At 45.5% G+C, this 17,601-nt stretch overlaps 1 protein-coding gene across 2 annotated transcripts in view; it reads left to right on the forward strand.

The window, feature by feature from the left end:
• Positions 1-17,601, forward strand: part of BRINP1 (BMP/retinoic acid inducible neural specific 1) — an 87,311-nt gene that overhangs the window by 50,905 nt on the left and 18,805 nt on the right. For both annotated transcript variants that reach the window (XM_079324325.1, XM_079324326.1), the window contains 3 exons: positions 9,704-9,894; positions 15,500-15,669; positions 16,909-17,014. In XM_079324325.1, the coding sequence (XP_079180451.1) occupies positions 9,704-9,894; positions 15,500-15,669; positions 16,909-17,014 (467 nt within the window). The remainder of the gene's footprint in view (positions 1-9,703; positions 9,895-15,499; positions 15,670-16,908; positions 17,015-17,601) is intronic.

Consider the following 17,601-nt stretch of genomic DNA (forward strand, 5'->3'; position numbering starts at 1 on the left):
GGCTAAATTTCTGATATTACTTTCCCAGTATTGACAAATGCTGTGCTTAAGCTGCCAGGTACCCTTGCCTGCAATGTGAGGAATTAAGGTTCAAGGAGACATTTCTCAGTTTTTTCATCTGAGCAAACTGTGAATCACGATAAGTGCAGAGCAAAGTTTGGGGCTGTGGTGTCACAGGCTGAGGTTATCAGCTTGCTACAGCTAAAATTAGGAAAAAAAGCCTGTGGTCCACACACACCTCCATCTTCAGGAAATGCAGCAAGTGCAGTGTAATGAAATGATTTGCTCCAAACTGTGCTCTTGTTACAGCCTTTGATTGGTGCCATTGTGCTCCTGGGAGCACTGCAGGCTCTGAGTCCACCTGGAGAATTTTGGGGCAGGGTAGGCACCTCCTGCTGACAGGGTCCATGGGGTAACAAAGGCTCAGCAGGACCCAGTCACCCCTGGGGGATTTATCTACTCTATAAATGAAACTCTCCCTGCTTGTCTTCCATTGCAAACTTGGTTACAAAAGATTTAAATATTCTCATGTATTATTAGCCACAAGAGGAGGGACTTCATAAAGGGTGTAATCCTCTAATCTTAGAGTCCTAATAAACACATCAATGTGAAAAGGTCTAGTTTGTAGGGTGGCTTTTTGTGGATTTATTGTTTGTTTTGGGGTTTGAGGTTTTTTGTTGGGTTGTTTTTGTGTGTTGTGTTTGTTGTGTTGGGTTGGTTGGTTTATTTTGTTTGTTTTTTTCTTTGTTTTGTTGGTGTTATTTGTAGTTTTTTTTTGTTTCCCCAAACCAATTGCTACAGCACAAGACTGCACAGTTTGGGGCTTTTTCTCTGTCTGTGCCACACATTCCTATAATTTGTCTCATCCTGTGTTTTGGCTTCCCTTCCAACCTGTTGCTGGTTGATGTCTGTTTTCACCCCTGAATTAGGATTGTGTGCAAAGGAGAGTCCAAGAAGGGAACTGACAGAAGTGTGGAGAAGACAATCATGACAGCTATCCCATCTTTCCTCAGCAATACCTAAAATTCCTTGAATGACTCAGATGTTCCCATCCATTGCTTCAAAAGTGCTGGTCTTTGAAATCTTCTTATTGACAGCTCCTTGACATTCCAGGATCAGCTTGGTTGTGAATTCTGGGTCAAACTTCTAGAAACAAAAATCCAGGAGACCCTGCTATGAAAAATAATATCTGTGTCACTGTATTGGTAACCAGAGAGCTCAGAATGCCTGAGTCACAGATGGGTTTCTCCAGGCTGTGTCAGGTGTTTTAGTGGGAGGACTGTTCCAGCTGCCTGTCCTGTGATTTTTATGCTAATTCACAGTGAGGGGCTGGGTGTCAGTGCTGTCCATCCCAGTGCTGGGAGCACAGCACCCTGCAGCTGCAGCACTTCCCCAGCAGCTCAATAAACCCTGTCAGCCCTGGGTGAGCTTTCAGGGAGAGCAGAATGTTTGATGTTATTAATAATGTTTGTTAAGCTGCAGTGGTGAGAACAGCCTGGGAGCTCTTGGAGAGGAGTCAGTGCTGTTTCCAGCACTCCACAGCCCCATGGACACTGTGGTGCCCCAGCAGGGCTGTCAGCCCAGCCTGCAGAGTGTCAGCAGTCATGGGAGCCCCTCACCAGCACACCTGCAAGGCCAGGCTGGTGGAGGCTGGGGTGGGGAAGGGTCTCTGCAGGGCTCAAGGTGGGGATCTCGGGATGAAATCTGCACAAATAACATCATGGGCACAGCTGGGGGATAAATGTGCATCAGCTGCTTGCCCTGGGTCAGATGGGTGAGATGGAAGGGCATTGCAGCAGCTGGTTGTGCTGGGAGATGGGAACAGACCCAGGGAGGACTGAATAAGGCTGCTGTGCTGAGGAAATTCACAAGTTGCTCAGTGTTACTGGGGATAGAGAAATCCATGACCTGGAGGTGATCCCAAGCAGGTGAAGGTAGAAACACACTCTGCCATGTTTTCATGTGTTTGGTGTCAGTGTGAAGAATTACAGCCACATCCTCACCACAATCAAATTTAATAATAAACAACGATCAAATTTGATGACCCATCTTATAACTTGTTTTTACCTATGCTGAATCTGCTTTTGAGTCCCTAATAATGAATTTATTTCAGTTTTTTTTCCTAAACAAATTGATCTTTTGGGTACCCAACAATTCCATGTTGCTCCCTAAGAGACCCAAATGCAGTTCTTGGAATCATGTTTGTCTGACTGGATTTTAGTTCAATGCTGGAACAACTTGTTTACCAAGGGGCTTTCAAGGTCACATGAAATTCCTCTGACTTTGAAGTAATTTTATTTCATTTTGATTCTGGCAATTGTCATGTTGTTCTGTTTTATCTTCTCCTTCCCACTCCCCCTCCAAAAAAACCCAAAAAACCAAAAATTAAAAAAAAAAACAAAAAACCAAAAAAACCAAAAAAGCAACCTTAGAGATTTAACAATTTAATATTTTTAAGAAAATGAATAGAAAGATAAAAACAAAACTCTGGAGCATGTTGAGCTGCTTGCACAAAAAGGGGAAGTGTTTGAGGTGTGAGACCCCCTCAGCCAACACCAACACATGGCCAAAGGACAGAGAAAGGGGAAAAGAGCCAGGTGGAGGGGGAAATGTCCAACAGCATTGTGCAGTTTCTGCCACAGGACTCTGCTAAATGATTCAAATTCTGCTTGTCCTCCCCTTGGTTCAGTCTTATCCAGGTAAATGCCCTTAGAGCAATAAAGCTGCTGCACAGCACAGCATTTATCAATAGATCAATAGTCAATTTATTTATCTCATTCACCTGCCAGCTGTCATAAATGATTCTGTCAGCTTGCCTGGTTGTTTTGCAAAATAATGTTAGACTTTCAGCTTAAGTGATTTTTTTTCATACTTTTCTGGAATTAAATTTTTACATTGTTTTTTCTTTCTTTCTTTTTTTTCCCCTCTTTTTCATGGCAGAGTTTCAGCCTCTGTCTAATTTGGAACTAGTTTAAATCTACAGACTGGAGGTTTTTTAAATAGATTAGGGAGGACGAGTGCCAAACCCTCACAGGAAACTAATTCTTGCAGGTCCTTTGAAAAGCTCAGCTTTGAAGAGTGACTTCTTCATGCTGGCCTAGATAGGGAGGAGGCCAAGCTGCAGAGGGAAGTGCTGAAGGAATATTGCACTGCTCAGCCTGGGGCTGTCTGGCATTTGGAGGGCACAGGCTAGAAATGAAACATCACTGACCCCACCACAATCACTGATACCCACACAGGCTGGGATAAAGGCTGATCTGGCAGAACAAGATAAGCATTATAGTGCTCTTGTCATGCTCAGGCCTTGTCCCTTGGCATTGTTTGCAGGATCCAAGGCTCACAGGAACCTGGAAGAGCCATCATCCTGAGCACTGGAGATAACCAGGACTTTGTGCAGCCAGTGGCTGGGACAATTGGGCTGAAAAAAAAAAAAAGGAAAGGCAAAGCAAAACAAAACTCCCAAATCAGCAGCTCTTGTAGGAGCATCTGGAAGGATTCTGGAAGATTTAGAGCTAACACAGAACTTGTTTCTTACCCAGACAAGGCCTAAAATCTGTCTGGTTTGGTTCACACTCATTCTGACAGCCACTAATGTTTGTCTGCAGCACACACAGACATGTCCAAAAATTCTGTCTTAATCATGGTGAAGTGCTTGAAGGAAAATGGGGCCAGAGACACCAAAATCCCAGGGAACATCTCTCTGACACCAGGGAGCCCTGGTGACATCACTGTGAATTATGTGGGCAGTATGCCAAGGAGAGGGTATGAAATAATGTTTGTGTCCTGCTGTCACTGGAGACAGTGCTGCCTTCAGAGGGGGGCATCACCTTTGGGAGCAGCTGATGACTTTCAGGATAAATTTAATTAAAAAAGCAAAGAGCCACTGAGCAGGAAGGAGCTGGTGCCTTGTCCTTGCCCAGGTTCCAGGGAGGGCTGGGGCTGCTCCTGTTGCAGTGTGCTCTTGCTGGGATGCTCTGGCTGCCCTGCAAGAACTGCACAGGGAGATGCACATCCACCAGGAGGGGCTGGGCTCTTCTGCTCAGGCTTTGTTTGGTGCCTTCCTCCTTTCTCTGCTATTTTTTTTTTTTCCTTTTTAAAACTGTGTCTGTCCTGATCATTATTTAATACATTTAATTTCTCTTTTGTTTCAAGCACCGGCCTGTGCTGAACTTGTTTCTTCCCTTACATGCTTTGGTTTTTTTTGGCCATTTGGAGGTGGGGAATTTAATTTGTCCTGCTGGCCCCTCTCCCTCAAATTTCCCTCCCTGGGTAGAGATGCTCCTGCCAGGATCCTGCTGTCCTTTCTGATGCAGAATGGAGTCTGATGTACCTATTACAGTCTCTTGACTTTTCCTCCCTCTTCAGTAGTTTTTTTCCCTGTTTTTCTGTTTCCCTGGAGGGGTCATAGTGCTAATGAGCATTGAGACATTCCTAGTGGCTCCTTCTGCCCCTGACATGCTGGCCTTGATGGAAGCTCATTAATGCAGGCTTGAAGGGGCAGTGTTTTCTCATCCTCAGCTGTATTCACATAAAGAGTGTGTGTTCCCTTGCTGTTAGAGGGAGGAAAGCCTTCAATATGTGTCTGTGCCTCCCTGAGGCAGAACTGCACCCTCATCCCTCTCACCTCCCTTCCTCCTTCAGCACCTCCTACCCCTTTCAGCCCTTAAAGAAGCTCCTCTATTTTCTGTGTAGCTCCTCTATTTTCCTGGCACAGCCCAAATTCCCCTGGGCTCTCAGCCCTGCTGAGACAGAGCACCAGCCACTGCCTCTCCCACTACTCAGACCTTGGGTCAGAGTTTCTCCATATCCCACTCTGCCTCAGGGATCCTGCCCTTCCTCCTCCTTGCTAAGAGGTTTTTCATCTTTCCAAATCCATTCCAAGCTTCCCTGCTAGCAGTTCAAGTCCTTGCTTGGGATTTCCCCTGGGGTCAGAAGACTCTGTACAAATCCCAGCTGTGTCCCCTCATCCTGGTGGAGTCTTTGCAAGTTCTTCACCTGGAAAAGAAGTGATGCACAGGGCAGTATTTCTCTATTTATAATGCCTCAGTGCCTGTAGAGGCCTCACCTCTGTGTCCCAGCTGGTGGCTCAGAGAAGCAAAGAGTGAGAGACAGCCCAGGGTGGTTTTGTGGGGAAAAGCTTCCAGTTCCCTTTGCACCCATTATCCAGGAATCCAAGGCCTTGATAAATCCTCCCAAGATTCTCAGGTGAAAGAATTCAGTGGTGACAAACAGACAAGAGTTTTGTTTACCTAACCCAGCACCCTGAATTCATTTTGGCTGATTTTCTGCTTCTGCAGAAAATGCAATTAAATCTAGAGTTGAAAGCTAATAGAAAACCTGTTCTTGGAGGTGTTTCTTTAGAGGCTTCAGGAGTTTCAGACTGGAACATTCCCTAAGGCTGGATCTATGCTGTTCCCTGCAAATATAATTTTTTTTTATGACCTCAATAATCCTAAATTATTTCAGTAGCCATATCTATTAATGTTAAGTCTATTTTCCAAAACTGTACCATAATCTTGGCCTCAGGTGCATCTTGCAGGAGAGTTCTGTAGGTTGCATGGATGATTGCTGGAATTATAGGTTTGCTTTCCATGTAAAATATTGGAATTCAGTGAGCCAAGTTTAAAATATATTTTTTGGGTATTAAAAAGGAAGTTTAACAAGGCCATACCATTTGCTTGACCACTGATGTTGGAGTAGATGACCCCACAGGTGTTCCCTTCCAAACTTCACCCTCCTTTGATTCCAATCCCAATGAATCAACAGCACATAAAGAAATAAAACAGACAAATGCTATGTAAAACCTATAAAAAAGCTTGAAAAATGTCACTAAATAAATCCAAATAATGCATAACTTAGAGGGAATTGCAATGGTTCATGGATATTCTATGAGCAGAAGATAAACATCTAAGTTAGTTGCATAAATTATTCATCATAACATATTTGCTCAGCTTTTCTCATCAGCTGGGAAAGCCACACATCCAAGCATAGGGAGAGCAGAGCTGGGCTTTCACCTGCCCTGGGAGCAGGAAACCCTGGGGAGGGAGGGATGGAATCCATAAAAATTGGGTGGGAAAAGTCTCCTTCACTGTCAGGCTTTAGAGGTGGATTCTGCTCAGGGCTCATGTGCTGCATGGGTGGGGCTGGGACTGTCCCATCAGCAGGGAAGGCTGAAGGTATGACAGTGGTTTCCCTTCAACTCCTGCTTTTGCCTCCTGCCAGTGGTGTCAAAAGGTGATGTTGGACCTGATGTGCAAAATGAACCCACTTTCCCTTTGGGCACGTTGTTTATCAAAATGTCATTGTCCTTTCCTGCCTTCTCCTGCCTTCATCACTTCCCAGTTTGCCCTGTCCATCTCCACACCCTGACTGGAGACACCCCCAAGCTCTGCCTGTTCACACACCATGGAGTCCTGCAGTGCTTTGAGTCAGAAGGGACTTTAAAGATGATTTTGTCCCATTCCCTGCCATAGGCAGGGACACCTCCCACTATCCCAGGGTGCTCCAAATCCTGTCCAGCCTGGCCTTGGGCATTTCCAGGGATCCAGGAGCAGCCACAACTTCTCTGAAGGAGAACAGAAATCAATACCTGACCAATGGCACATTTCAACTCTATGGTCTTTGCTGCTAAATTATCTATTGCAAAGCAGCAAAACCAAACTTTTTTGGAGACATGAAACATTCCCTCAGCCCTTTCTGAAAACATTCTGGCTCTGGAGTGCTCTGGTCCCTCCTGACTTTATGGGTACTGCAGGAAGCAGGAATCTGAATGTGTGCTTGAGTTTTAGGGGAAGCAATAATCATCTCTTTGGAGAGGAAGCACAGATGGCATTCTTCCTATGCTTGCTAGTTATGATCTTTCTGATGGGAACATGGGCATGACTATTTATTCTAAAACCTTGCCTGTCTTTGAGCATCCAGCTCTGCCTCTTGCCATGCAGTGCAACTGCTGAAGGGACTGCTCCTTCCTCAAAGGGGATTTCCTTGTGTAGCAAGGTCTGGGATTGAAACTCTCATCTGAAATGATTAGAGAAACCTCTCTGTAGTGTCAGAGAGAAGCTATTTGTCTTTACTTTTAAAGTTTTATCTATCATTAAAATCAACTTTTATACAATTGTGGGACAGCAGAGAAAACCCTCTGCTCCATAAAAGGAATACATTGGTGGTATATTTGTTATCTGCAGACAACCTGGGAGCCAATGATCTGTTTCTGTCCCTCCTCATGTTAAGAACCTGTTGTATGAGGTATTTTTGACTTTTGACTGAGGTTTTTCTAGGAAAGATGGATGGTTCTTCATGTTGCAAGGTTTGACATTAATGACTCTTGTAACATAATAAGAGGTGTGTTTTGTTTTGGCATTTCCACTTGGCTTGTGAAAGCAAGGAACTACAGAGGGGGCATTAGCTCAGGTGTAAGGAGATATTTTGAGGTAAATAGCTGGCACTTTGCTATTTTGATGAAAGTAACTGCTGTCAGGCAGCATGGAGTGTTGTGAAGGGGCACAATCAAAATAAATACCTGAATAATTACATTAAACCAAACAACCTAACACCCACAGAGTGGACAGAGTACAGAGCCAAGCTGGGCAGAAAAAATCTGGTTTGTGATCCTGGCTTTGCATCTGTGTCCCCTGAATCTGCCTGGGTCAGGGTCTGTCTCTCAGGGGGGTTGTGCTGGGTGGACACTGTGATGGGAAGTGCTGCCTTGGCCAGGTGTTGTCATTCCTGGTTTGGACTGGGTGTTATGGATTATTCCATAACTGAAGATTTCCAATTAGTTTTTCCTGGCTTACAGATTGAACTGGGTGCCTGCAGAGAGGATCCCTGTCCCAGTTCATGCCTCAGAATGATCTAATTCTGCCATCTAATCACCCAATCCTCAGATCCAACCCCAAATCCTTCATTCTGATCAGTGGTCCCTTAACTTCTTACTCTTTTTACCAGTCACTGGTCTGCCTTCTTTTGAAATTCATTCTCTTGGAAGAGTCTCCTTGGTCCTTATCTTCATTCCACTTGTTTCTGCTGAATTCAGCTCTTTCTTTGTTGGCAGCATTAATGTTCTCAGAGAAGTTTACTCTTGGTCAGCTCTTGCACGAGGGCTCCCTCTGCTTTAGCTGCTGCTGCTGAGGCACAGTAATGCTGAACAAAGGTATTCCCAGAGAACACCATATTAAATTTATTCAGGAATAAAGGTGTTTTTATTGGTTTTTTTTTTCCCATAAAGGCTGGTATGGGGCTGAGTTTTGGATTTTGCTGGGAACAGTGCTGATAACACAGGTGTTGCTGAGCAAGGTTTACACAGGTCAGGGCTTTTCTGCCTCTCATCCCACCCCAGCAGAGATGAGGTTGGGATGCACAAGGAACTGCAGGGGGACAAAGTTGGCCCCAGCTGGCCCCAGCTGACCCCAGGGATATCCCACAGCACATCATGCTCAGCTTGTGCAGCTGGGGAAGGAGGAGGAAAGGAGATGTGCAGTGTGAGGAAATTTGTCTTCCCCAGTCACTCTGATGGAGTCCTGGAGATGGCTGAACTCCAGACTGTGATGGGAAGTGGGGAATTAATTCCTTCTTTTGCTTTGCTTGCCCAAGCATCGTTTGTTTTATCTGTTAAACTATTTATCTCAACTCCTGATTTCTCTCACTTTCACCCTTCTGACTCTCTTCCTCTCTAGGAGTAGTGAGTGACTGCATGGGGCTGAGTTGGCAGCTGGGATTAAACCACAATACCCATAATCTAAATAAAATATTTGTCCTAAACCCAAGTTACAGGAAAAGGTGAATGAAAAGTGACAGAGAAGCCTGTGAGCCGATGGTCTGGGAGATAGCTTAGGATAGAGCAGGTGCACTGTAGGAGAATGGGTATAAATAACATTCTCTCCTTTAAGGAAGACTTTGCTCAATATTTTTTGAAAGACATTAATAGGTTTCTCATTTTTCAGGTGCTCAGCTGGTGATGTTTCAGAGGCCTGATTTTTAGATTGCAGGTGTGCAAGCTTTTCTCTAGGCATTTCCCTCTGTGTCATTTCAAAATGGATTCCTGCAATAAAGAACTGCTTTTGCAAACATTAACTCTATTTTTTTTCCCAGTTGCTCTCAGTTTAAAAGCATGGATTTGAGAATTGCTTTGATTTTGTTTTTTTCTTTTTTTTCTCTAAAACATGAACAAAACCTCTGCTTTTATCCTGGACTCTGCTTATAACTGAATCTGTCCTTTTACATGGTTTATCTCAAAAATTATTTCCCAAAATGATCTTTTGCCACGCTCATGATGCTGAAAGATGAAGATCTTTGGAGAAAATGTATTTTCTTCAGCTGTGCTTTGCAAAAGTGTGCTAGGAAGGCTTGTGGGCAGCAGGGATGTGACAATGATGGGTATGGGCTAGATCTGTGATCTTGCTGACAGAGAACTTGCTGCTTTATGGGGGAATGCAAGACCCCAAAGTGAGGGAGGGTGAAAGGACCATCCTGCTTTTGTTTTAGGGAAGTCCAGCTCTCTGACAGACACCTCTGGTGACTCCAAGAGCACCTCCTCACCTCACTCCTTGCAGAGTGTGCTTACTGCGCAGCAATGTCTCGTTTTTCCTCTCCTCCTCCCTTCCCCTCTGTCCACCCTGGTGCATTATCCACCTTGGGGTGTCCAAGAGGACTGGCCCCTTGCCCACGCTCCCTCCCTGACCCTGCTGTGCTGTGTGTTGTGGCCCAGGGAGTTTGCCCGTTGGAAGGTGAGGAACACGGCCATCGAGCGCAGGGACCTGCTGCACAACCCGCTGCCCCTGATGCCCGAGTTCCAGAGGAGCATCCGCCTGCTGGGCAGGAGACCCACCACGCAGCAGTTCATCGACACCATCATCAAAAAGTACGGCACCCACCTCCTCATCTCTGCCACCCTGGGAGGTAGGTGGCACCCGGGCTGGGAGGGGGATGTGGGGGCACTGGGCAGGGCTGGGAGTGTGTGGGGTTTGGCGTGGAGCTCCTGCAGTGTGAGGGGAGTGGGGAATCTCTCATGGGGGAAAGATCTTCTCAATCTTGAGATGAGATGACTGAGAGGAGAGCTCATTAATGAGTGTAATTATCTGTAGCTGCCAGGGCTGGGGTTCAGCCCCAGGCTGCCACAGCCAGCCTGGATAAATGTTCTGAATAGAACAGAACTCCTGCTGCTTCAAGGCAGAAATCAGCTACAGAGTGCTGAAGTGCAAGCAAGGCCTGGGCTCTGGCCATCAGCTCTTTGTGATTTCATTCTGTTTGCAGCTCTCTCTTAGCCAGCAAGAGAAGTAGACATCTAGGACCACTGAACAGAAATTCTGTAGGTGACTATTTCTGCAAAGGGGGTCCAACAGCAAATCCAAATAAATAGAATATCAAAGGGGTTTTATAGTGTTGAGATGGATAGAAGAGTGACCAATAGAGTTATAAGATGAGAGCTATCCAATTGCTTTAAAGTTTTAGGTAAAGAATTGATCAATTACCTAGAAGAGATAAAGACCAATAAAAACCCTAAAAGATAACACAGGGGTCTACAGGGGGTGAACATTTCTCTAGCATGAGTCTTCCTAAGGAAGGATTTCTTATCTAAGGGGATAAGTTTCCAAGGGGGACCTAAAAGGCTGTCTGAACCATCCACAATTATCTAAAGGGTTGTGCCTAGAGCATGGACCAGGCTCATCTTGTTGGTGGCAGCCACAAGGGAAGAGGAACAGGCAGAAACTGATGTTCCACATGAATGTGAGGAAGAATTTATTGGGAGCACTGGAAGAGATTGCCCAGAGAGGGTGTGGAGTGTCCCTCACAGAAAATATTCCACAGCTAATGGATGCACTCCTGTGCCAGCTGCTCAGGGGTGATGCTAGAGCAGAGGCTGGACCAAACACTCTGCTGTGGTCCCTCCCCATCTGAACCACCCTGTGACTCTGAACCCAGAGGGGGCACAGCCAGGCTGCAGCTCCCCCTCCCAAAGCCCAGCTGTGTCCCCAGAGAGCCTCTGCAGTGAGTTCAGTGTGGGGTGGGAGCTGTGCCCCTGTGCTGCTCTGAGCCCTGTGTGTGTGTCAGGACAAAGAGCTGGGGACTGTCCTGCCAGCCCTGCACCACTGCCCTCAGCAGAACCTGCTCATCCCTCTGTTTTACAGAATGAAAACAAATGCAGGGGGAAAAACATCCTTTCTTGCTGGAACTGGAGGAATTTTAAAGAGCTCCAGGAAAAGGGAGTTCAAGGAGTTGGGCAGGGAATGTGAGCAGAGATGGCCAGAAGGCTGAATGCATTAACATGGAGCAGACTTGTGGAGAAACAGCAGTTCAGTGAAATTCAAAATGTGTATGCAAGGGCTGCAGAGAGGTCTGGTGTGCACAGAATGTGTCAGGGATGACATCAGAGAGAGCCCTGTAGGGCCATGAACTCTTGGGCAGGCACTGCTGGTGGTGCTGCAAGAACATTTTGAGTGGTTGCTGTTGAACACTGGGGTGAAAATCAGCAGCGCCTATTGATATTTACTCCTGGTTTTTTGTCCCCTCTCTCTCCCATTATTTTCATGGTCCTTTTCCCCTTTTGGGGTGTACATTTCTTTCATTTAAATACTTTTCTTCCAAGAACAATTATCTGTGAGAAGGATTCTGTGGTGCTAAAGGCTCAATTTTACTTCAGAATTTGTTGTTTTTGCTCCTTCTAATGCACCTCACCTCCAGCCTTGCCACATTGCCATTGTTTGAAGAGAACTTTGAGGAATTTCTGGCCATCTGTCTGTTCCCAGAGCATTCTGCAGACACTGGGATGAGATTAGATGTGTGCATATGATTCATGCACAAATGAGGTGTAGGTAAATTGGCACAGCTCCCCTGAAGTCAAATGGCCTCTGGTGTGGTGAAGTCCTTCAAAGATCCTTGGGCTGCTCTTCCAGTCCAGGCACCCAAACAAGTCCATTCCACCAGCAAGAAATGTGAGAGAAAGGAGATTTCCAAGCATTGAAGAGCACAAGTGACTGCTTTCTTCAGGCCTTAATGAAGTCTGGGTAAAGATATACTGCTTTTTATTGAGGAATTCACTTTTGAGGACTGTTTTACAGAGCCCAAGACAGCCAAGTAAAATGAGATTTTTTGGGGTTTTTTTTTGCGGGTTTACTTGGTTTTTTTTTTCCCACTGACATTCCTCTTATTCTTGACACTCACATCCATGAAAATTCAAAATACGAAAGACCTTTGATGGTAAAATATATTTTTAATTTTGCCTGGGTGAGGTTGTAAATTATTCACAGGGGCTTGTTTCTTCTCCTGATTTTACAACACAACAACTTTAAATATGCAGAGACTTGTAATGAGAACTGGTGTTGGAGGGGAGGGCTGAACACCCCACCAGCCCCGAGCATGGTGAGCAATGGCAGGGAGGAAAAGAGGATTTATCTTGGCAATGGCAGTCCCAGGGAAAATGTAGCTGGAGCTGGGCATGCATTATGCACAGAGGACACGCTCTAATCACAGTCTGAGGGCTAAACAAGAGCTCTGGGACATAAAAGCATTGTGTCCTGGCACTGTGGCTCTCCCAGGACCTGGTGTCTCCTCAGCAGAGCTAAAACAGCTCTGCCCTGGGTTCTGGCTGTTTGCAGCTCAGCCTGGTGTCTGAGGAGGTGGCAGACAGTGACAAGCACACAGGAAATTGTCTGGCTTTGAAACAGCAGCTGCTGCACCAACCCAGGAGGGTGGGAGGTGCAGCAGCACCTGAGCACATCACACCTGGCCACAGGAGCAACAGCTCTGGTGCCTTTCAGCCAACAGAGCAGCCAGGTCCCCCCAGAGCCCAGGGAAAAGCTCTGCCCCAGCCTGGTTCTGACAAAGGCATTGCTGAAGGGTCACTTTGAGGGCATCCCTGCTCTGGGATGGAGCACACTGAGCTGAGAGCCAATTTTCAGGAAAATCCCTCAAGGAAAAACAACTTTCAACATATGATTCACTTAATAAAGGAGAAATTAAGACTTAATAATGCAGCAAAATTCTGTTAACCTCTCTTGATCCATGAGTTGCCTTTCCCATGTGACCTCTCCATGGGGATGCTGTGCTTTTCCAGTTCTGCACACAAATACACAAACCAGGTTTCCAGCAGCTGTGTCCCTGCTGAGCCCCCCTCAATCCCAGGCACAGCACTGGTCCTTCAGGAAAAAGCATCACCACTCATGGACTTCCCTGTTTTCTTCCTGTGGAGGAAAAAATGACAGTTTTTGTGGGGAAACCACCGATCCCCACTGCCCCAGAGCACAGATTTCTCCTCTCTGCTGTGTTTCTTAGTGCCTAGTTTGTGTTGTGTAGGGAATATTTTTCCAGGAAAAGGTTTGTTGGGTTTTTTTTCCCAATTATTGGTGCAATTGATGAAGAGGTGATGGCTGTGAATCACAGCTAAAGGGAGAGTTATCCCAAATCTTTCCTCTCCTGCCACAGCCTCACAAAATGATGGTGGAAGATAATTTCTCATTTCTCTCTGCTGCATCTCCTTGCAGTTAGATTCTTCTGTTACATAGGAGATCCAGAACTTCTGGCTCAAATTCCACTTTCTCACTGATCCAGCCTCTTCAGTGGCAAATGAGTTGACTCATGAAAACTGACAAAATTCCTTCAAATCCCCCTGAAAAACACAAAGAGATGAAACTTAAAAATGCGTTGGGAGTGCTCAGTGCAGTTCCTCACACTAATCACAGGTATTTTATTACCTGTGCCTTGCTGGCTGTGTGTTGTATTCACCTGTTGTGTTCCCATCAGATACAAGGTTTTAAATCCTCTGGAAGATGGATTGACTTTGTGTGGCAGAACCTTGATCCCTGCCAAGGTGTCCTCACATGCCCAACACATAAAAATGGTAATGGTGATCAAGGAAATCAAAGCTGGTGTCATTTTCCAGGGAAAATGTTTTTATGAGAGGTAACAATGATGATATTGTGGCTACCACAGCTTTGATCCTGGTGGAAGGCTAGTCTGTTATTTTTAACAAAATATTAAAGACAAAGTTTTACATGCTCAACTTCTCCACTTAGGTCCTGCAAAGCTAATTAAAAGATTTCAGCTGATCAATTCTTTTGATGAAAGTACATTCTTTCCACAAAAAAGTTCATTTTTCATCTCAAAGCCAAAGGCTGAATACTCAACACAACTATTGCTTGAAAAACTAAAATCTAATAAAAATATTTTGATTTTCAGCCAGAATATTTTTGGTTTGTTTTCAGGCATTTGGCTTTCAGATAAAAGCTGGAAAATTGCCAGGGATAGTGAGGGGGAGGGCTTACTGAGATTTTGGGTTATTTTTTTCAAATATGCAATAAAAGAAATTAATTTGGATGAATCAAATTATTTCAGCTCATAAGAATTTTAAAGAAAAGCAAGTCCTTGTTCTCTTAAAAAAAATTATGCAAAGATGATGAAGAGTGAAATAGTTTTTGGCCTGGAAAGCAGTGGTACATATTTTTTGGGCCATGCTATCACTGCCAGAGGCAGTGTATTCATCAGTGGTTCATCTATCAAATCAGAACAAGCACCATTCTTCTCATTAAGAGAGTTATGTGGAAATGGCACATTCCTCCTCTTGTTGTGGCTTCTCTTCATTTATTAAAATCCAAGTTTCACGTGCTAAGGATGCAGGATGGCATTCCACCTTTTGAGACCTCTGACAGTGCCAGCCTTATGTTAAGGATGGATTTTAATTTGTGCCTCACCCAGCACAAACTGAGCTATTAGGCAAATATTCCTTCTCAGCTTCATGTCATTTTCAGACATGTTTAGTTGCATTCAGGTCTCTGCTGATGTTTATCAGTTCTTAACTGCTTCACTCCCAGATTGTCTGTGGTTAGCATTTCAAAATCACCTGCTTTTGTCCCTTATCTTGAACAGTATTTTCACTCTACTTTTATTCCCTAATGAGGCTCTGGGACAGGAAAGAAGGCAGCAAGGTGTTTAGTTCAAATTAACTTTCTTATTTGTTTTTTCCTCTGATTAATTCCCTTTACTCATTCCCTTTCCCCTCCCTTTTGCAAGGCCACTGGAAGCTGAAGAGGCCCAGCTAACATTTGTTTGTCCACTGTATCTAGCCACACACTGTGTTCTGTTTGCAATCATCATCTATTCCTTCTGGAAGTCAGGTCAGACAGAGGTTTGCATAAAGTGGGATTTTCTCCTGTCATTGTGCATCATTCTAGGGGCACTGCCTACAGAGAGAATGTTCCTCCAGTGGGACAGAGGGGCTAAATTCTCTCCAGAAGTTGTGGCAAAGCTCTGCTGCCTCAAAAATGTCCAGAATGTTGTCTACTCAATTCATCAGAGCTGCTTTAATTGCCTGGTGGATTTGTCTTTGCTGTCTGAGTGGAGGAGGAGGTTTCTGTGTGTCCCCCTGGGGTCCTGCTGAGGAAGGGTGGATCCCTCCAAGAGCGCTTTAGGTGTCAGACTTTTCTTTCTTTAGGTGCAGTCGATGACACTGTTTGCTCCTGTTCAGATGGCCCTGCCTGGCAGGTGAAATCTCCTTTTCTTTCTGCTGCAGGAGAGGAGGCCTTGACCATGTACATGGACAAAAGTCGCCTCGACAGAAAGTCGGGCAACGCCACCCAGAGCGTGGAAGCTTTGCACCAGCTCGCCTCCTCCTACTTTGTGGATCGTGATGGCACCATGAGGAGACTCCATGAGATCCAGATCTCTACCGGAGCAATCAAGGTACCAGCATTGCCTTAGGAAGGGCTAGAAGGTTGTCTGCATTGCATGGATTCTCTAGGGATTTGGGGCAGGGCTTTGCCAGCCTGATGTCTTCTTCAATCACAAGTTGTTTCGTTCCCAGGGTTAGCTGTTCTCTTACTGAGTTGAAGAATTGATTTCCCCAGGGCCACTAATGTCTGGAAAGAGGTGGGCATTCAGTGTGGTGGTTGTGTAGGATAGGAGAGTTTGACTAAGTGTGACAGTGATTTCTGGAAGGGAGAGAGGGAGCAGAGGACCCAGAGCAGTGATGGAGGTTGGAAGGGAAAGGCAGGTCTGTGAAATGAACAGCCCTGTGCCACCCAGGAGGATTTGTCTCCAGGAGGTGTAAGGCAAAACATCTCTCAGCTGAATTTAATACAAGAAATGGTGAAAAACTCAGTGTGGCATTACTGAGGCATCTCGAATGAGAGACAGCTTGGGGGCTGCAGCAGGAAGGAAGGGAAGCTGCTCAGAGAATACAAAATAGGGAAAATGGCTCTGCAAAGGCTTCCTTCTCTGAAAGCAATCATCCTGCACTGGGCAGGGATTTTATTGTTGCTGAGCTCACTCCAGGGAAGGTGATGTGGATGGAGTCGTCATTGTTAGCCATTTCTGAAAGGTTTCAGCTCTCGTTATTGTTCTGTGCTGTCTCATGGCTGAGGCTGTTCCCTTCTGGATGGGAAATTGTATTGAGATATTGAAACAGTGACAGCAGATAATCACCCGTGGTGAATTCCAGAAGGACAGCTCTCCTCCGTGGTTGGAAACAGCAGCACTGCAGGTCACCTGTGCCTCCCTCCATCCTCAGCACAGCACTGGTGCTCACATCTGCTGTGGGAGCACCAGGCACCGCTGGGGGCTGGCAATCCATCTCTGCTTCTTGCTTTCCAATAAGAGAAGCCAGGGAATAATTCCTCTGCAGGCTTCTGATGTTCTCCAACAGAGATCCTCTGTGAGAAACATCAATCTGCAGGATCCCATTGCCAAGTGCAGAACTACCTGAGGTACCCTATAGAAAGCAGCCACAATTCATTCTGATTTTTCAGCTTGAGACTGCACCAAACCTTAGCAGTGTCTATGCAGGGTGGGGCATTTTTTCACAACTAGGGAAGATGTTTTGGGTTTTATCAGCTGGTGATAAGGAGTCCTTGAATTAAAAGGTTTAAAAAGCCTGGGGCTGCAGTCAAAGGGAACATTCTCTCTTTTCTAAATCCTCTGTAGGTAACAGAAACTCGGACTGGCCCCCTGGGCTGTAACAGCTACGACAATCTGGACTCTGTGAGTTCTGTCCTTCTGCAAAGCACTGAGAGCAAGCTCCACCTGCAAGGTAGGGCCCAGGAACCAGGGAGGGGGTGGAAATGGGAGAGGGGTGCCCTTTTTCTGAGCCTTTCCCCCTCCTCTCTTTGCTGTGATTCTGCTGGAAGTTCCCTGAACCTTCTGGTGGCTTCACATGAGGCTCAGCTGAGCACAGCCAGGACTGACCCCACTGAAATGTCTGAGTGCCCTCTGCCATTGAATTTTGATGGACTTCTGTGTGTGATACACACACCTGCATTAAAAAAAAATGTGACCTTTTCTGTCAGTATTGAAGGAGAATTCTGCCCACATCTCTCCATCCCTCCCGAACTGCTGATTTGTGTAAGAGGTTTGCAGATCAGCTTTCGGGACTCTCTAATGACCATAATCTTTGGGAAAAGTCACAGAGGTTTTATTTGGATGCTAGAAGCCATGGCTTCAGTCCCAGCTGGGGAGCTAGTCCAGAAGTCAACAGATAGAGGTCATGGCTGAATTAATAAATAAATACATGCTGGTTAGCAAGAAGTCAACTTCAGTAGAAGGCGGAAATTCACTGGGCATGTAATTTATGAAGGTTATTCCCAAGTTTTTGACAAAATAAGGAAATGTGAGATTTAA

This window comes from Erithacus rubecula (assembly GCF_903797595.1).
Source record: "Erithacus rubecula genome assembly, chromosome: 21".
In the NCBI taxonomy this organism is placed as follows: domain Eukaryota; kingdom Metazoa; phylum Chordata; class Aves; order Passeriformes; family Muscicapidae; genus Erithacus; species Erithacus rubecula.